The sequence below is a fragment of the Choristoneura fumiferana genome, chromosome 12 (assembly GCF_025370935.1).
Source record: "Choristoneura fumiferana chromosome 12, NRCan_CFum_1, whole genome shotgun sequence".
Lineage (NCBI taxonomy): Eukaryota > Metazoa > Arthropoda > Insecta > Lepidoptera > Tortricidae > Choristoneura > Choristoneura fumiferana.
Window position 1 is genome coordinate 13,610,940 of NC_133483.1, and position 21,724 is coordinate 13,632,663.

General features: G+C 38.0%; 1 protein-coding gene across 1 annotated transcript in view; it reads left to right on the forward strand.

Annotated features, from left to right (window-relative positions):
* Positions 1 to 21,724, forward strand: part of Stacl (SH3 and cysteine-rich domain-containing protein) — a 263,899-nt gene that overhangs the window by 144,779 nt on the left and 97,396 nt on the right. Inside the window, exon 9 of the mRNA XM_074095440.1 lies at positions 13,559 to 13,744. Coding sequence (XP_073951541.1) covers positions 13,559 to 13,744 — 186 coding nt within the window. The remainder of the gene's footprint in view (positions 1 to 13,558; positions 13,745 to 21,724) is intronic.

Sequence of the window (21,724 nt, forward strand, 5' to 3'; positions counted from 1 at the left end):
CTGCAAGACAACAGACTTTTGTTTCAATGCAAAACGTCAAATATCCACGATAAGGCCATGTACACGACTTGAAATTAATAATCTGAATTTCTATGGTTCATTTATTAGTTACTGAATAAATTCACAGGACTATGAATATGCTATATGTAATTAATATATATAAATATTGCCGACGCTTTTACGTCAAATTACAGTTTAATTTACATAATTAAGTATTAATGTAGCTGATTAAATAGGCTGCAGTTCGTGTATATGGCCGGCAGCGAGAGACTAATCTGCATCAAATTTCATGCTCATGAGTCGGACCTTTCAGGAAGCCATTATAGCATCATCATTGTTTAAAGCAATGTATTGTAGCTTTCACTATTTTGACTCTTAAACTCACTCTTTGTCGGTTTCTGATTGCTTCTCTCACCCACTGACTGGTAGACTGGTAGAGATTCCTTAAAGGGATAAGTCCGCCCTTTGTACTGTACAAGCATCTATAAGTTTTGTCAGTTGTATTTTCTTTATTTTCTTTGTACAGTAAAAAGTTTACATACATACAAACATGGCTCACGAGAGGTTAAACAATACTATTTCTATAATTTGTTGCATTTGCTAACTCTGTTAGCCGTTTAAATTCAAAATAACCGTGCCCCTCTTTTCCAAAATATTTTAAATTTACAAAACCTATTCCCCTGTAATAAATTCATGAGAGTTTCTGTGTCCGTTAGTTGGCGCTGGTGTCGTGAGGTCAGCTTTTCTTTTAGAGCGGTTATACCGGTTGAGCTGGCAACGTTGCATTTTTATTATTTTTCTCGATTATACCATAAATTGAATGAAAAATCATGTTGTCTGATTAGAACACTTCTAACCCCCTTATTCATAAACATAAAAGCCTATGTTAATAACAAATGTTGTCCCTTTCTAAAAATACTCGAAGACAGATAAGGAAAACATTTTAGCGGCATATTTAAAATAGGTTTGATTGTCGTTATGAATCATATAAGTTAATGTGTACTCCAATAATTATTCGTTAGTGACTTTTATTGTCTTTAAAAACCTGTCATAAACATTAATTGGTTTTCAAGGAATATAAAAGTCAATCACGAATAATTATTGGAGTAGACACATTAACTTGTTCTATCAGACAACGTTATTAATTTTCATTCAATTTTTATGGAATAATCGAGAAAAACTAACAAAAATGCAACGTTGCCAGCTCAGCAGGTTTGGCACGCTTGCCATGTTTATTTATTTGTTTGCTTGGGTCAAATCTTAGAAGCTAAATTTGACCCACCTCCAGTGGTTCGATTGACTTGAAATTTGGCATACTTATGTAAATCTAGTGACAATACAATAATCTGCGGAACTCCTCAACGGTTAATGGCATCGACATGAATTTGGTACTTTTTTTTATTCGACTGGATGGCAAACGAGCAAGTGGGTCTCCTGATAAATAAATAAAATAACCTTTCACCGGCTGTCTTACTCTCCACGCCGAAACACAACACACACACAGAAATACATACATACATACATACGGAAATGTAGCTTGGGTGACAATGCAAGTACAGTGAACAAAAACTACAGTCCGCAAAAAAGCTTGTATTAAGAAATGTATTTTTAGCAAAAACTTATTTTGTTACCTTTGTGATTACTTGTATAACTAGCCAATCGCAAGCATCCTAACGCCATCTAACGAAATTTCGCCTTTTTTGTATTGACTTTAAAATTATTTTTATGTGTTGGCTATGTTTTTAATAGCTTAAATCTAACTGTATTCCACAGAGTCGGCAAGAGTATCGTGCGGCGTTTCTTCACTACTGTAACAGCGCGAGTCCCAGTGCACTTGCTACGTACTACGACTCGCATAACACTTACGTGCAACAGTTGACAGCTACTAACGCCATGCTGGATCAGTATCACAAGCACACGCTGCCTACTATACTGCAGGTAACGGTTTACAGGTGCGACCAAACCGCTGCTTAAAAAACGGTGACGGCACGGAATCGCAGTGACGCACCGTATGCGCGCGCACCGTTTTTATCGCATGCTCTCCACACCGCTGCTTAAAATACGGAATCGCAGTGACGTGCCGTAAACGTCAGGACTTTACCGAACAAGTCTTGTCTTTTACGGCTCATCACTGCGATTTCGCACCGTTTGCGTATTTTAAGCAGCGGTGTGGAAAGCATGCAAAAAAACGGTGCGCATACGGTGCGATTCCGTGCGGTCACCGTTTTTTAAGCAGCGGTTTGGTCTTAACTTAATATGTAGAAATGTATTTATTACACTAAGGGCCTTTTCACTACTTATTAAGAAAAAAGTGACAGATATCAGTGATCCCATTTCTGTTTGTTTTGCTCGAATAAACAGAGGCGGCAGGACATATAACCCTCATCAGGCGCTAAGAATGAATTGCAGCAACTCACTTTATTTTTTTGCTGACGTAATCGAAAGTAGTACTCTCAAAATAATTCTATAGCAATAATTGAATAACTTTGAACGAGCAATTCTTTTATTTTTATTTATTTCGGAAATCTCGGAATCTGCTTTAATCTTTTCGATGAACATTATGAAGGTTTTCGGGGACGAACAATGGGGAATGTCTGAAAAATTTACAAACGCTTGAAACTTTTTTATCGATAGGAATAACCTTTCTAATTAACAGAAAAAATATCAGATTTTTAAGTCATCATCATCATCATCATCATCATGTCAGCCGAAAGACGTCCACTGCTGGACATAGGCCTCCCCAAGGCTCTCCACTCAGACCGGTCTTGAGCTTTTCGCATCCACTGCGATCCCGCGATCTTAACCAGGTCGTCGCTCCATCTTGTTGGAGGCCTATCGAGGCCTTGTCTCCCGGTCCGCGGACGCCATTCGAGAACCTTTTGACCCCATCGGCCATCAGTCCTGCGAGCAATGTGCCCCGCCCGCCAGATTTTTAAGTGGCATCAATTAATTAAAAAAAAGAAAGAGCTTTCTTTACCACCAAATTACGACAGTCCGGTCGTTTACGGGTTGTTTCATAGTCCAGAAAAAAAACGTTTAAAAGAATTTATGTTTCTTTGACTCGATCGTTTGACGGGTGACACTCTTTACCGGCTCGGATAATACCGATATGGATATACCGACCCTGTTTTTCATCTACACACCCATAGAAGCTCATGTCAGTTTCTATGGGCGTGTACTCTAGTGTCGGTAAAATAGTTGATTGGCCCAAATTTATAAATTTATATCGGGACCTGAGAGGACTCTCATTGAATCTGAAAGTTTATGCGCTGAGGAGACGATGGGTACCACATCGTTTGAAGAACTAAATTGTTTTCAAGGGCCGTAGAGGTGAGTTCGTAGACAAGGTGAACTTGGGGGCACATTTCGGAGATCACTGCTGCGAAAACATGAGTGTGTTAAAATGGTGAAAACCTCTTTTAAATTTGTAATACCAGGAAAGTAGCAAAAATTACAGCTCTAATTATTTTTTCACTTGGATTAGAGAAAATCGTCGTCTAAGACCAAGGAAATTGCTATTTATAACTAGCTGTTAACCTAGCTAATAGAAGTTTATACATAAGTTGCTGTTACCCGCGATTCCGTCCGCGTAGAAGTATGAAAAATAGTTTACGTCCTATTCTCAGCCCTACCGAATACACAAAAATATACACAAAAATCATAGAAATCGGTCAAGCCGTTTCGGAGGAGTTTGGTCACAAACATTGTGACATGAGAATTTTATATTACATGTAAACTTACTTTATTTTTAAAAGTTTTTTTTAATTCATATTTTATAACTAAATTAATAAAACTAGACATTTTTTTGTGGCACTATGACCTTTTGTATTGACTATGTTCTGGCAATAAACATATTTGAATTTGAATTTGAGATTAATAAATTATAGTAAACATAGGAATGCAAAAAAAAGTAAAAGCTTGAAGCTAAATGTTTTTTTTTCTTTGTTGCTACATATTTAATTTCCTTGCAATCGAAAAGAAAAGTAGAGTGTCTCCCTTAAATACCTACCCATTTTGCTCTCAACTGTCAACCTTCACCTGCAGCTCGGGCGAAAGCGAATCGGGTAAAAAGACGTATTTTATGCAATTGCTTATAATTTACTATTTTCAACTAGCCGAAACGAGTAGCGTAGCAGCACACTGATACCAAATTCATGCATATAATGTGATTGAGACTACTGGGGTATGGTCACATCCCTTTGTTTCGCATTAGACATATTCGTAAACTATAAGTTGCTACTAGTATCTTAGTGTCTAAATACTCGCTAGATCCATCGATGTTTAACCTGCTAAGAAATTGTATTTTAATTTGTAAATAATACCAAATTATACGCTTTCATAATTTAATAAGTACTTACATCAAACTAAATCGTAAAAACGGATTAAAATTATCTCTGTTTCCGTTTTGTCTAATTTTACTTCAGACAAGAAAGAAGAGTCAATTTTGTTCAATCCATAGCTTTATGTCTAACCAATGAGTGATAGGGAAAATAATGACATCAATCGCAAAGTCGCTGGAATTTTATCCGATAAGAATTCGCTTTTAGTATGAGTATATCGAGCTGTCAAATTTACCGCCCATAAACTTCACTGCTATATCAATATTACATAAGTAAATATACCGAATGCTTACATAAAAGTATTTTTCTTATTATTCAAATATAAGTATTTATCGTTTGACCTTTCAGAGTAACTCGCCTTTGTATCGAACCAGTAGGTGAGGTAGGTACTTGATTTATAAAACCTTCAAAGACCAATATAATTTGAGTACTTTTTGTAACAAAAAGAATCAGTGTTAAAAGAAAAAGTTATTAAGTACTTATCGATTAAGGAAGTTCTTATTTATTATTCTACTAGCTTTATCCCGCGGCTTTGCTCCCTTTGAAAAACTAATGAATTGCCTAGAGTTCTCTATCCTATGGGAATTTTAGAAATCTTCAGGGAAGGTGCTTACTAAATTAAGTCTCTATTTCAAGTTTTTTTTTCGGATTTCTCATTTTAAAACAAAGGCATTGTTATACCAACTAAAAATTCGTTCTAGGAAAATACTGCTAAATAATACTTATTTAGTATCACCCCTCTTGAAAAAAATAGCTTGGAAAAACTATTGCTTGGACATATATAATTATACAAATCTTCATAAACTAAAATGAACCCACTTTAGTATAAATTACATATTAAACGCTTGTAAACTTTGAAATGTTTACACAATGAACTTACGTTTCAGTGAGCAAGTTTGAGCACGAACATTTTCAGCAAATATCTTTCTTTAGAGATCCACTTAAAATTTGCACCTACACTTTACAGTACAATCAATATACGTGTGTGTTTGTCTGGTTAACTGGTAGGTCTTCTGACTTGCAAATTTACTAGGGATAAACTGAATTGGAGATGTTTTTGTTAGCAGACTTTACTGTAAACAAAAAAAAAATAAACACAATAATGTAAAATGAACTAAAATATATTTTTTTCTCACCCGCGACCTCATTGATATGGACCTCGGCAAAGTAACGCCTGATTCAATAAATAATAAAAAAAATAAAAGTAATCCCTCATATTTTTTTCAATATGTAGGAATCGTGACTTTTAGTAGTATCGATAGATGGTGCCTCACGCCACTTTTGCTGAATGCAAGCGATCAGTTTATTCCAGTGGGTTGATCGGGAACTCTGTGGTGAAATTGGATATTTAGCACGCTCGGGGCGGTTTGTCAGGAGATGTGGATTCAAATCCCGGCTAGCTCACACGAAAAATATTAAAAAAAAACTATGTTTGACATGATTAAAGGGCGCATTAGACATACAGAATGAAAATATAGACAGAAACTTAGGCGAATACTTCTCATAAGACTTCTTAATCCTGAGGTAATAGTTAAAAGTAAACACACATGACAATGAAGCGGGTACTTCTGATATAATATTAAATTCTCTCGAGTCAAAAATGTTTGTGACCAAACTACTTCGAAACGGCTTGACCGGTTTTTATGATTTTTTTTGTGTATATTCGGTAGGTCTGAGAATAGGATGTAAACTATTTTTCATACCTACTTCTACGCGGACGGAGTCGCGTGCAACAGCTAGTTATTCAATTTATTCGGCAGTTGTAATTAAATGACAAAGATGAACAAATTTTGATCGCGACTTAATTGTATCATCATCATCTCGACAAAAATAGGTCCCACTGCAATATACAGGCCTCCTCTCAGAGGCGTGGGCCGTAGTTCATACGCGGGTTAAGTCCCTAAGCCGATTGTATTTTTATCATAGAAAGTATTATTCGTAGTACAAGCTTTGTTTATTTCAGAGTCTATAATATATAAGGATAAAAATAGTTAGCATTATTGATGATAGCAATACAGATTGACCCAATGAATATATCAAAGGTAATTTCAAAACATGACTCGTCATAAAACTCATTTAACGGTCACAATCAAATTTCCGTTCATAAATCAATCAATTGAAACGTACCTGTCACAGCTCGCTGCCGTTATTCAGAAATGAGTATTCAATCTAAGTTTGTAAACTCCGCTTTTGTGTAGTCCCCATCCAACTCTCGCGGACATCTATCTACAGACCGAAATGAAACCAACCCTCAAACGAAACGAGGTCGATTAGGGCTGTAATTCCCGTGACACTTGAAAGAGATATATTCGCTTAGCTAACGAAAATAGAATGGAGTTGGGTAAATATATACTCTGGAATAAGTCAAATGGCTCTCTAGAGCCCGCGTGACGTTTTGTGTGGCTGCCTCAGATAAATAAATCTATTACTTATAGTGCCGTTATTGGTTCAAAATGAAATCAGCTCCTATATCTACATATCGTGACATTCCGCTGACGGTAATTGTATTTAACAGAGTAGTAAAAAAGACGGTAGGATACAAACTTCAAATTTCGAATTAACCCCCCGTTGCATCCGTGGAGCAGCCCTATGAGCCGAGTTCTAGCCTTTCATGAGGTTCGTGCTCAACGTACAGCCTAACTAAGCCTGATTTTAATTAAACTACAGACAAGTAGTGCAGATAATATGATTCTGTAGATTAATTTCATGTATAAACTAAACCTCTCTTCAGTCGCATTATAACAGCCTTGATCACGATTTCATGTTTTCACTTCATTAAGCTCCTGTTTTGCTTTATGCTTGAATAGGCACTAGATTTATTTTTAAGAGCTTCTATTCAAGAAGCTTTTATGTAACTTACAATGTTCGTATGTAAATTGTCGTCAAATCTTGCAAATCGATTTCACCCACTGCCTGTGATCGGATTGACTTGTAATTTGGTGTGGATGTGTAGTTTGAATGACGATACAAATTTGGTTATGGAATGTTTTTCAGTATATCGGAATAAAGTCCTAAAACTGCAAGCGTATGTACGATGTAATCTGTTACAATTCCTATGGGTTTTTTTGCGAAATCCCGGAATTTTAATTCAACTGCTAAACCCGTATTGCATATACGAGAATGATATATGAGAATCTGTAGGTAAACATGACAATCCAATCAATTGGGAAATCTATAGACACGGGCCTAAAGTATTGTTGGTTTTACGCGTGCAAAACCGCACGGGAGTATTAAGCGTAGTGCTTATGCACAATGTTGTTATTGTCGCAGCATTGTTGTTAAATATTATATCTCGCTGTTTCAGGACCTGGAGGAAATATTGACGGACGTGACGGCGGCTGTCAGCGAAGCTATTTGCCAAGAAGGGGGAATTATCACGGATAAGGTGAGTTGTTTTTTGTAGCAGCCGCGGTCGGCAGGTGTCGTTTCGTTTTATCTGGTCTATAAAAACTCTCTCTCGCTCTCTCTCTCTCTCTCTCTCTATCTTTCTGGTCTGGTTTAAAATTGAAAATTGCACGATAACGATGGAAGCCTCTTGATTAAATTTTAAAGAGAAAGGGAACTTTACCGTAAAACGTACTTTTGTTACAAATCTAAAATTAGACACACCATGTTTTCCACATCAGTCTACATCTTATATACATGACGTCCCGAAATTGTTTGTGCTAATTTATTTTATAAAGAGAAAAAGACGTATTTTTTTTTATAAAAATGTATTTTTGAAGTTTGTGGTTATAACAAACTGTATAAAACGTATCGATGGATGCGCTGTGTAGCGGAATTTCGCAGATGACAGGTGTCACTTTATCGCGGCATTAAAAGTCTTAATAGTGCTAAGGGTGGGGCACATCGGAAATTAAACTACGCAATTTCCCCTTGCGTGGCGCTACCTTAAAACATTTTTTTTTCTTATACAGGAATACAGGATGTCTGTGATCATGGAACCATAAATACGTGGTTCGATCCTACTCAAATAACTTGAATTTAGATAATTTATTGGTTTAGTCGTTAAATTAGTGTATCAGACATGGCAGTATTATCGCTGTCTCATGCCTTTAAATAATATGACATTTGCAAATGACATCTCGTAAAGAGAAACGTTTCGATGCGCCGTCCATTTTGTTTTGTATTGCACACATTGAAAGTAACATTTAATCTGTATGAAAAAAACTGGGCATGCTTTTTAGAAGTTGCAGAACAAAAGTATTTCCATTATGCGAGTAGAATAGAACCATGCATTTAAAACCCCATTGTCAGAGACACCCTATACAAGTAAACTATATAAGTACCTACGTTGCATTTTTGTTAGTTTTTCTCGATTATTCCATAATAATTGAATGAAAGTTAAAAATGTGGTCTGATAGAACTCTTCTTAATATACAGCGTGTATTTTTGATACTACATCAAACTTTAAGGGTAGTTAGTGAAGGCCCTAATAATCACATTTTATAATGTTTTAGTAAAAAAAATGACATTATTTTCCTTACAAAAATAATCAGCACGCAATGTATCACTACGTGATACTGCTTTGTTTTTATTCAAAACATCGCATTTGTTGACGTGACAACTGTCACAGAAAGTTTCTCTCTCGTATCAAATTGTTGAAATTAATATACGCATTACATTGCTGCTCGAAAATATTTCAAAAAATAGTTACGCTCTGGTAGTTAACTTTAAATTAACAATTTGTTATGATTCGGTTCACATCACTTAAATCTTTGCCTGGTTACAGTTTGAAGTAGTATCAAAAATACACGCTGTATAAGGTAATGTGTCTACTCCAATAATTATTTGTGATAGACTTTTATATTCCTTAAAAACGAATTAATGTTTATTAACGGTTTTAAAGAATATAAAAGTCCATTACGAATAATTATTGGAGTAGACACATTGACTTCTATTAAGAAGAGTTCTATCAGACCACACATTTTTAACTTTCATTCAATTTTTATGGAATAATCGAGAAAAACTAACATAAATACAACGTTTCCAGCTCAGCAGGTATAAACGCTCTTAACGATGTCACTTAGGTATCTACTAAAAGTTTCTTAAACTGATAAGTACAAAGCTAATAGTAGACCACGTCACACGCAGACAGACACGTATGCAGGTGGTAGGACCTTGCGCAAGGTCCGCCTGGATTGCTACCACCATCTTGCTCGCTTATACTGTTGTGTTTCGGCGTGGAGAGTAAGACAGCCGGTGAAATTACTGGCACTTGAGGTATCCCATTTTAGACCTCTAGGTCGGCAACGCATCTGCAATACCCCTGGTGTTGCAGATGTTTATGGGCAGTGGTGATCTCTTACCACCAGGAGACCCACTTGCTCGTTGGCCATCCAGTCGAATAAAAAAAAAGACCGGAGGTTTGTATTCACTTATTTACTTGCTCAAATAGTACTAAAATTACGTATCGACAGTGCCGCTGCAATGTGAATGATAATGTCGAGGGAATTTTAGCATGCCATCTTTATCCTTTACATAGTAGGTATAAATCAGTCGCTTCCCACCGTCTGTATATACGCTTAGATCTTTTAAACTTACGCAAAGGATTTTTCATCTCTCTTGTTCGGAAAGTTTAATTTTCATGGGTAGATAGCCGGGTGGAAAGTTGCGTTTTCATCTCTAGGGTGGAAAGTTTTTTTTTTAAATTTTCGATTATCCACGGAGTTGAAGATAATTGAGTTACGTCAATGACACATTTTTTTTTCACGTTTCGGCATGGCCATCTCTAGATGCACGTCGTGACCAAGGAGCTTATAAGTATACAACACTGGAGGTTGAACGTCACGAACATATTCCATCTCTTTCTTTAGCTAGGTTAAGAAAGAGATGGAAGTCATTCGTGACATGTGAAAGAAAGTGATGGAATATATAAATAAGTAATAAAGGTCAAACTTTTTCGTTCGGCGTTCAACCTCCAGTTTTGTTGGTCGTGACCAACTTGATTTTTTTTATAGTCAGGTTGGCAAGTGGCCTGTCGAAAAGGTACCGTTAGAGGTTGGATATAATTAAATTCAATTTATTATTATTCTCATTTTTTGTAGTATTTTACTTTCCTCACAGTCGAAATGAAAAGTAGAATGTCTAACTCGGGCGAAATTACCCATTTCCCCTCGAACTATTGGCGCTCTCACTTTGTTCGAGCGCCAGAAATATCCCGGGTGAAATGGGTCACTTTCCACCCTTTGTTATCAATCTACTATTTATACGTTTTTCACTTTCAGTTACTTAAGATAAGTAGCTTTTTAATGAAGCTTTGTGTATACTATATAACTAGTGAAGCGCCCTTCGCACGGTGTAGTCTTTAGGAAAGGCAGGCGAAAAATCTGAAGTGCCTCTGATTATAGGCATTCTTTATTTTTCATAGTTACTTACGTGCGAATTCGGGGCCCATTTTGCCAGTGAAAATCGCGAAAATTTACATTATAATATAGTTTGTTTGTAAATGTGAGTTTTGTTAGCAGAGGTGAAAAATATAATTTTAATAACAACTTGTCATTTGCCTGCCTTTTCACATGCCTGTTCGGTGAAATATTATTCCTTTTTTACCAAAAAACCGTTTGGTTTCCCAACTCTCAATTTTCTCCGAAATCAACATTTTTTCTCGGTGTATTTTCTTATGATTTTATTTGTTACAGTAGGTTAGGTTAGATTTGTTTTACGAAAGTTCCGAGAAAAATAAAGTTTCAGAGAAAATTGTGAGTCGGGAAATGAAACAACTTCGCACGCGTAAACTATTCGATCTGGTAGGCTGGTAGTTAGTACAATTGAAATTCTAGGGTTTTATAAAATTCCCCTGGGAAATCCCAAAATTTAACAACTTTTACAACATTTCATGACTCTAAGCCCAGCGGTTGAAATTTCAAGATTTTGTCCCTATCCCGTAAGAATACATGGACAGGGATATTTTCGGAAATAATTCCGATCCGCATTAGCGATCCCTTCAAATAGCGAACCTACTGTGTTAAAAATAAAGTTGTGTTAAATACTTGTGATGTATACATATCATTTAATAATATTGTAAATCTGTTTAAAAAAAATGTATACCTCGTTGAGTTTCTTGCCGGATTCTTCTCAACAGAGGTTTTTCCGAACCGGTGGTAGATTTTTTTTTGACATTCATAAGTGCTTGTTATAGCCTAAATTGAATAAAGATATTTTGACTTTGACTTTGACTTTGAATATCGGAATAAAAGTAGCCTATGTGTTATTCCAGACGTCAAGCTACCTACGTACCAAATTTCATGACTAAGCCCAGCGGTTGTTATTTCGAGAATTTATCCCTGTCCGTGGGAATATCGGGAAAAAAAGTAGGCTGTGTGACGTCCAGCTATCTACATACCAAATCTCATCTAACTACATCCCATGTGAGCTTACTTTGGGGGGCGGCAGACGTGAGCTTGCCTTCGGAATCCAAAAGCTTAATGGTTAATTGACCTGAAATGTATATTTCAGAATTAAATTATTATTATTATTTATTTATTTTTATTTATGACGGTGGAAGCATTCTACACTTCCACTGAACGTAGATATACGAGTAGTTAGTGTTTAGTTTTGTAACTAAGGGACCCCATACATCCCTGTATTATTATTATTATTATTTTGTATTTTTTTCTTAAAATTGCTTACTGTAGTTTTTAAGTATTTTATTTGTTATTAAGTATTTTATTTTGAAAAAATGACTTTCTGCCAAGTTTCTTGCGGCGCATTCTTCTTGGCAATGATGGTCTTTCCGATATCACTGGTAGTTTTAAAAATGGCGTGTAAAAGTGCCCATTGCGGCCCATTTACTAAATAAATGATTTGATTTGAATTTGAATTTTGAATCCAGCCGTTTGAGCGTGAAGGAGTAACAAACACACACACACACACATTGGGAAAAATATTTGAGTCGATGAAAAGATATAAAAATCAGGGATTCGTAATTCATTCATTACAATACTAACACCAACCTAGGCTTTCGTAGATAACCTCTTTCTCTGATGTTTTTGGTGTTTGAAGTGGGGAGATGTGTTGATGTTTACTTCGCATCGAGTGACCCCATTTGCTTGTTTTTCACTCTATGTCATAAAAATGCCTTAGAGACTTCCATAAACCGACTCTTTTGCATTACCCCGAGTACCTACACGTCATTGAAAAATCTTGACGTTAACCTTTTTTTTTATTCCCTCGCATAATCCAGATGGTTTGATGGATTTTTATAAATTAGGCGCCATATATTCGGTTATTATCGCAGGGATGATAAATCGGTCCTTTTTAACAGTGACACAAGTAAAGAGTTAAGCCGCGCGTTTTCATGAAATAAACATGGTAAGGTGTAAAAAGCTTTCGTGCTTTTTCAAAGACCAGTGAATTCTCTATACTTGATAGTCGAAGTGTCGATTTTTGGAATTAGTAAAAACCTCTACAAAATTAGGTACCTACCGCTCGAATAAAAATTTCTACAAGTTAACTAGATGAACGTGATCTGTATTTAATCCAATTTGTGTCAAATAATATTTTAGAGGTGTAATTTTAAACAGGCCTCCTTTATACTTCTTGGTGTGTCTTCTATAACACATACAAAAAACATGAAACTACCGTGAGACTCACTCATATTAAATATAATGACCCGGATAACTCACGTCTTAAATCGAGTTTAGCTCGACATGTTTCGGGCTAATCCGTAGCCCTTTGTCTTCGGAGCAACGCGACTCAGCGTGCGCAGTGCGCGTGTTGCAGCAGCCGCTGAGTCGCGTTGCTCCGAAGACGAAGGGCTACGGATTAGCCCGAAACATGTCGAGCTAAACTCGATTTAAGACGTGAGTTATCCGGGTCATTATATTTAATTTCACATACAAAGACTTAATTTTTTTTAATAGCTCACATTTTTCAACACTAATAGTACCTTCATAAAATTATTTTTGCGCCGTATTTGACCATGTTCACGCCTGATAATTATGAGTACCTACTTATATACATGGTCTAAGATAGAACATGCTTGCCTATTAGGTAAATGTCTAGGCTGTAGGTATTCACCTTAGATTTTCAAACGGCTAACTTAAGGCGCTAACAGTTGTCATGTGTGTTGATATGTTCGGCGAAAAATGAATAATGTGAAAAGTGCATGATTCATGAACCGGGGTACATGATTTATTTTCTTCAATCGTACCCATGAACCTCTCGTACCTATCTGCTACTAACTTTTACCACAAGCTAATCCATCTCTTGCGCAGTCGAACCACCAGCTCCGCCGCTACGAGTCGCTATGCGCGCAGGCTCGCGCAGTATCCAGCACGGCAGACCTCGCGCACCTTGCGCGTACGCTGCTGACCGCGCAGCCGCCGACGCGGCCGCCGCGCCGCGAGTTCCTGCCACCGTACCCGCCTGAGCCCGACGACCCGCCGCTAGATGTCCCTGCGGTAACTATTTTACTACGAAACAAATTTAATTTTTAACCGACTTCAAAAAAGTAGAATGTTGTATTGTTCTTATAATAGATTGACTGTTCGCAAGGATGTAATATTGAGTAAAAGCAAAAGTTAGGTTGAAGAAACTTCCGTAAAAAGAAGATTCCGTAGTTATTTTTAACTATTTAGTGTTTTTGGAGTCTGTTTTTTAACAATCTTTTTTGATGACTGCGTTTTTTGTAAACTATAGGTACCTACTTACTTGCGTTGTGATCCAAACTACATAAATCCGTGCTAAATTTCAAGAAAATCCAATCACTAGAAGTGGATGAAATTCGACTTGCATACATTTTAAGGCGACTTAACACGAAACAATTGATGCCAGATAAATAAAAGTTACAAAAAAAAACAAATATGCTCGTCCGTGCTCAATTAAACATAGCTCGAGAAAATAATCATAAGCAAAGATCGATTGGAAGTTTACAAGATTACAAGATAGGTACACAAGATTAATTCTGCTTTGCACAAGTTGACACCTCTTCGAAAACAAATAATCTTTAAAGCCTGAAAATTGTTACCCTCAAGTAAATGCATCAATAAAGTGTACAATCTAAAAATAGAACCCTCTGCGAGGCAGCTTACTTCGCGGGTAGAAATTAAGACCCGGGCTAAGCGCTCTAACTTCGCAATGCAAGAAAGTTCCAGAAACTTAACTACAGCATACATTAATCCTCAGGTCAAACTGGACATTAAACTTCGCTACATTGAAACTGAAGCCTAATTAATTGTAAGACTTTATGCGCTTTGCACAATTGTTGGGGAATTATAGGAAGCCACACTACCTAAGAAAAATACAATTATATCGTCGCTCGGCAGGCAAAAGTACTAAAGCGACACTTTGGGCTAAAATGAGTTATGCATATCACCAGAATCAGCGAATTTTTCTGCATCAAACTGTCTAGGTTTCAAAGTGATTGGAGCAAAATTTAACTTTTTTTTGGCGCTTTAGTCTTTCAAAAAACGCTTAAATTTGGGAAGCAAATCACTTAATGCAGCATCACTTTCATTATTTTCATTTTAGTACTGTTACCTTTTTGCCATTTTTCGATTTACTGTCGTTCAGTCTTTTGCCATTTATCTAGTTTGCAAATGTTGGACGTTTAGTATTTTGTGCAAAAAAAAAGAAAATACCTTTGTCACTTTAGTAATTATGCCCTCCCCGAGTTGAAGTTTTATACACCTTTAGTCATTTGGTTGTATTGATAAGAATTAATTTATAAGAATTTAGCTATTTGTTCTTAAAAACTAAAACATACGTTTGGCATTTTAGCCATTTTAACATATACAAAAGCATACATTCAAATAGGATTAGCAAAAACACTTCACGAAATATTATAGATTTGGTGAAATTAGTCATTACTCTTGACCTTTATCGTGTATTAAAAAAGTTTTTTGTTTGTTTGGTATATAGAAACATCATATTTTCTTAAGATTTATAACTTTATTTATAAATTATAATGATTATTACTCCTTAAAACTTAAAGTTCTTTTTATGTTGCCAAAGGATAAAAGAAAATAGTATGTATGTATGTAAACTCTTAATTGTACAAAACAAAAGAAACACAACACAATTGACCCACTTTGAGATACTTGTACAAAGGCGGACTTATCCCTTTAAGGGATCTCTACCAGGCAACCTCAATAGTAAATCTATTTCAAAATTTTGTAATTATAATTTGATCGCTACGGTTCTGTTTGCATCGAATAAAGATGATGTTCGGCCCTAAGTATTTGAAATGTAGAGTAAGAAGTATTAATTTGTTTTTATTAATGTTACATAAATAGCTTAAGTTTAGTCCAGAAGGCCCCCTCGAGTTGTCACTGGCGCAAAGGTAGCCATCAAACTGGCCGCATTACCACGTTGAATGGCGATAGACAATCTTTGCACCAGGGTACGAATCCGCGCGAGCGTGAGCGTGAGACCCCCATTCCGTAATTCGACGTCCCACTTCCCGAATGTAAACAATAGCCTCAAACGCAAGAGGAACAAAATAATAGTTACTCAGTGCCGAATAATTCTCCCGTTTTTTGACCGCAAAATCCACCGCGGATTGCCGCGGACTATTCAGCTGAGGTGCGAGGCGGCGAAAGTACTGACGCACGTAACGTCCGACAGCAAACACTTCCCGTTCTGCCATGGCACTAAAGTTAAGCCATCTGGCCTTTTGCTGTCGGTTCGACAGAGGACCGGAGGCTCCAGAACGCAGAGGATGTTGGCGGATATTAAAGCCCTCTTCAGCATGTCAAAGAGAGCGTAGTGGCGCGGAAATTTTCCTGAACACCGACAAGAACTCAACGCGTGAAATGGCCAGGGTGCGTACCGGTGGCTAGGTATAACAACTTTAGATATATTATTGGTCGATATAACTTTCAGTGGGTATAATGAATTATTGGTATAATCTGGAATACGTAATACTATTATAATAATAATGTGTTATGCCAAAAAAGTAGGTTTGGTTAGAATTGCGACCCTATCAAGAAACGAAACTGCCTGAAAACTAGGTTAGGTTAGAATTGCAACTCCAACGATTTCATAAAGAAAACTAAATTATATCTACACATTATACTACTAAATACTTATAGCATAATATTGTGAAATTATGTGTTATTTGTTATACCGATCATCTTAAGCCCTGATGGCCATTTGCTTCCACCATGGAGCCGCAGATGCATTTATGAGGCACACAAACATCGCAGCCCAGGCGGAGAGCTACTGCCACCCACAATGAGTCGTTGTCCAGAAGTATTTCCAAATAAGGAGCAAGCAAAGCCCATAACCACGCTCCCGCTTTGATTTTTGATACCGACTTCAGCCTGGCTAAATCCACCCTAGTGGCACACCCACCCACAAGTGCCAGAGCGTCTCTAGCCCCCACGTCATCCCAAACTCGTTATATCAGCGGAGCCCGAGGCAGCGACGCTATTAGGTGTCGAGCCGTCCACCTCGCCAGTGCACCATGCACAAACGGAATGGTAACCCGATGGGGTTTCATGAAAATTTTTAATTTTAAGAGACAAGGCCACTATAATAACTCCATGTGCTGATGCGAGGAAGACTGGCAAGCCCACATTCTCCACACGCCGCAAACTAAGACCAAACTTGAACATGGGACTTGGTTGAATTTAGTAGTGACGGGCAGGCTTCCTCCAGGTCGCATTCTGTCCTTAAGACTATAGAGTCCAAACGTCCAAAGTATATGAGGCCGGTGTGTGGGGGGCCGTTCGCGTGCTAATATCAGATCACTCGGTAGCACCTCCGGGTCTTGAGACGCTTGTGTTCTTGCGTACGAAGCATCCTCCCGCGTCCCACACGTTAAATTTCCCTCGGGAGCCGGATCGGTCCATTCAAGCCTTGCCGGTAAACTTGGAGGATGTGGTGCGAGCACTAGGGTCATTCCATAATGGGTCAGCCGTGGGCTTAGACGAAATTCGACCAGCTCATTTTCAGCTGGGTTTTGGAACACTGAGGGGGTGTGAGGTCACGATCCACAACACGCACTTTCGTCACGGAACCCGGAAATCCAGACTGTGTCGTCTTGAAGTAGGATCTCAAGAACGCGTCCAATACTGGCGAGAGGGATGTTCTGTTAGGCGAAGTGGAAAAATACATTCCCACCCTGTACCTTTTTACACCAGGTCTATCATTCTCCTTCTTACCTTGTCTACGGCGATTCTCAAATTCTTTCGCAGGTGGGTGCGCAGCAGGGAGATCAGCTTGGACCGCTTACCTTCAGTCTTGCTATTCACGAAGCACTGTCGTCTCGAAAATCACCTCTTAATATTTGGTATTTAGATGATGGCACCTAAGAGGGGAAACCTAAGGTCGTAAAGCAGGAATTGGCTTTCCTTATTCCCCACTGAGAGGTATAGGACTAAAGGCGAATATGGGACAGGTTTACTGCTGCTAACCCGCCTGTTCTCCTTCTTTAACTTCTTTAAGATCTTTCTTCCTGGTCTCAAAGGGCGAGGGCTTTACACGAGACCTTTACCCTCTTGGGTTCTTCTATTTTCCAAGAGGCCATTTCTAGTGCACTAGAGACCCGGAAGCGTCTATTTTGCTCGCCCAGTAACGTTTGAAGAGTATTAATACCCATCTCATCTTGACTGTGTTTCGCAGTTCCAAAAGTAACCTATTTTTTGAAAACCACTCCAATGGTTGTGTTCGGGTAAAACTTCTTCTTTTGACGTCACGTTGAGAGATACAAAGGAGACTGTATTGAACGTGTCCCTTGCGGATGAGCAATGGGTCCAAGCGTCCTTGGCCATATGTAACGGTGGTCTCGGTTTGCGGCGTGCGGCGGATGTGGGCTTGCCAGCGTTCCTCGGATCGGCACATGGAGTTGATGGCCTTATCTCTTAAATTTTTAAATCTCATAAAGGTTACCAATACCATTTCGTATGTGGATCCGCAGATACAATGAGATTGGGATGACGAGGGTGGCTAGAGACGCTCTGGCACGGCCTGTGGGTGTAACCACTGGGGTGGGTTTGGCCAGGCTGAAGTCGGCATCAAAAGTCAAAGCGGGAACGTGGTTAGGCGTTGCCTGTTCCTTATTTGGGAACACTCTTGGACAACGACTCATTGCGGGTGGCAGTAGCTCTCCGCCTGGGCTGCGATTTTTGCGTGCCTCATAAATGCAGCTGCGGCTCCATGGTGGAACCGAATGACCATCAGGGTGTGTTATGACCAGTATAACAACTTTAGATATACTTTCACTAGATATAAAAGATATTTGGCATAAATACTAGTAATTCATTATACCCACTGAACGTTATATCGAACATAGGTTATATCACATACATTATACCATCAATCAGGCCTGCGCGTCTGTTCCAGACGAATTTTGGCGTGTTGCCTGTGCACAACGTCTTTGGTGGCTGACTAGACCGATGCGAGAGCGACATGTCCGTCCACATCTCTGACAAGCGAAGTCTGCGGATGTTGGTGCAGAACGGCCTTGGTGTCGTTTCTGTCTCTTGTCAACAAATGCATTGAGCCAGGCAAGCCTTCATCGCAATACTTGCGGCCCTCCAACACACGTCTGTGCCAATCACTGCATTTTTCCGCCAGCTTTTCTCAGTCTAGGTGGTCAATTTTGAAGACGGCCATGTCTCACTTAACGCAGTCCTTAAATCTCAGCAAAGGTCTCACGACGTTTCATTTGGCATTATACCATATTACTGTTAGGGGCTGTTTCACCATCCATTGATTAGCGTTAAACCGACGGTTAAATGTGATGCCGTCTCCGTCTATTCGAACAAAACAAATAGAGACGGCATCACACCTAACCACCAGTCAACACTAATCAATGGATGGTGAAACAGCCCCTTAGTATATTAATAGTTTGGTATATTACAAGTCCATGATACCGGATAGTTAGATCATGAGAAAATAACAAATGTTGTTGTACCAATAGTGCATTATATTTCTTAATCGTTATATAGACCAATATTATATCTAAAGTTGCTATAGCAACCATGACGCATCAGTTTGTTACTCAGGTTTCTTACTTATTAGGTACTAATAAGTACTATAATGTTGAATGAATGATTTATTTGTATAACATAGAAAAAAATTGTTCTGAATTTTTTGTTGAAATGCTAATTAAAGTTATTACCTACAGAATAAATTAAGGTATTTTACGTATTATTTCATCCTTAAACCTAAGCGTATGCTTTGTATATACACCAAACATACTAGGACATGATAATAATAAAAATACCTCAAAAAATAATAGTGAAAAAAAAACCTTTTGTGCATTTAGTTATAAATCAGATGGTGCCTTTGTGATTAATTACCTTATAATATTATCAAAAGTCTAGTGTTAGTAACAGTTAAAGTTAAGTTATTGAAATTTTAGCATAGATGATTAATATTTATTATAATTAATTAATATTATTTATATAATTTCTGTTCAGTAGGTACTTTGGAATATTTTTTTCCTTGCGATTTGGTAAATCAGCATTACGAACAGTTTGATAAGAAAAAAAATGTGTGTTGTTAGTAAAAACATACTAAATTTATTGAGAAGTAAAATCACATTAGTTAATTTGAAATATGACGTTTGAGGTAAATTTTTACGTTTAGTCTTTTTGCCTGATTGCATTTGCTCGATGACTAGGGGACAATTTACTAAAGCGACACTTATCTCCTAAACCAGTGGGTTTTGCGTTGAATTATTAAAACCTTATTATAGTCTATTAAATTATGTGTCATATATTCCTGGAAATTTCAAAATTGGTTGTCTGGTTAAAAAGTTATGATTTTTTTTCGTAAAAAAAAAACTTTAAATCGCTCTCCTGTAAAGTTGACAAAGTGTCGCTTTAGTACTTTTGCCTGCCGAGCGACGATATATAGGCCTCGTTATCTCTGTGCCAAATTTCATCGGGATCGGTAAGTTTTGGTAATTGAGAAATGATACAGATAATGGATTCCATAATATTACGAAATCGTATTATTATCAACTATCCCATCAACGGATGACATATGGGTTCCGTAAAAGTTTCAAATATCGTGCTTTAAATAAACCGAAACGAAGATAGGTCTATGGTTAGTGTCCCAATTAGCTATTATATCATTTAAGTATGGCTTACTTTATTCGATAGACAGGCATATTTTGCAATGTTAACAATAAAAATCGTTTTCCGTTTCGTAAATATCGGCTAAATTCTACATATGACATAAGTAGTATACTTACTTTTTCATGAAGAATGTTGCACTTCGTAATGTAACACTATTGCGCAAAAAATGGCGCTTCTTAGTGAATGAATGGGGATGGGAATTAAAAAAAATGAACCCATCGTCTTGTTCCAGAGACTATATAAAAATTAGATAGTGGTAAGTAATTGGTAGTATTAAAGAAGTTTATTATAAAAATGAACGACAACTTGCCACTTGCATCCATCGGTTCCCGCTACTCTCACGGTGTCGTCAGTCCACCTGGTGGGAGCCTGCCAACGTCATTGTCGTTGTCGTTCATTTGTGGCGTTCTAAGGGGAGGCCTTTGTCCAGCAGTGGACGTCTTCGGGCTGATGATGATGATGATAATAAAAATACTTATGAGAATTAATACCTCATACCCCACTAATATAATAAATGCGAAAGTTTTTTAGTCTGTTTGTTTGTGTTTCCGCTCAACCGATTTAGATCAAATTCGGTACGCAGATAGTTTAGAGTCCTGGGAAAGGACATAGAATAGTTTATATCCCGGAAAAAATTATAGTTCCAACGGGATAGTGAAAACCGAATACTTCGCGGACGGAGTTCGGGTAGCAGCTAGTTTATGTTAATAAAAGTAACTCTTCCATGTCAAATGGCTTCAATGAGCTTTCATTGTTTATGATATGTCCAAACATTTTAAGTCGTATTCATTTTCGCTTTATTCGGTTTCGTAACTTGTTTAGTTTTTCCGTGGAGGTGTTAACCCGCCGCACAACCCCCGATTTGTTGGAGGACCACATCCGTCTTTGGTTAGCGATTCCACTGGAATTAGTCGAGTAGTGTAGCTAGGCTGTACTACCGACCACTCCCCCATCCACCACCCGGGGGACGCTCCTCTACGCCGTGAGGCCCAGCGCGAGGACAAAACAGAGAGATCCAGGAGCTGGTGGCTGAACCCAACATCATCGGCGTAACAAAATCACACAGACTTCGCTGGTTCGGCCACCTACTACGAATGGGAGAGGATCGGCTGCCAAAAGAGCGTACGTGGGACGACGGCTGGTCGCCGCCGGTTGGGCGACCCAGGTACCGCTGGGAGGACAGTGTCCAGGCGGATCTGCGACGTCTCCAAGTCGACGACTGGCAAGAAGCTGCGCACGATCGGGACAGATGGCGTACTCTCGTTTCGGAGGCCAAGACCCTCTTTGGGTCCCTGAGCCAAGTTAGTTAGTTAGTTATTCATTTTCGCACAATTGCGAAATTTTTTTGTT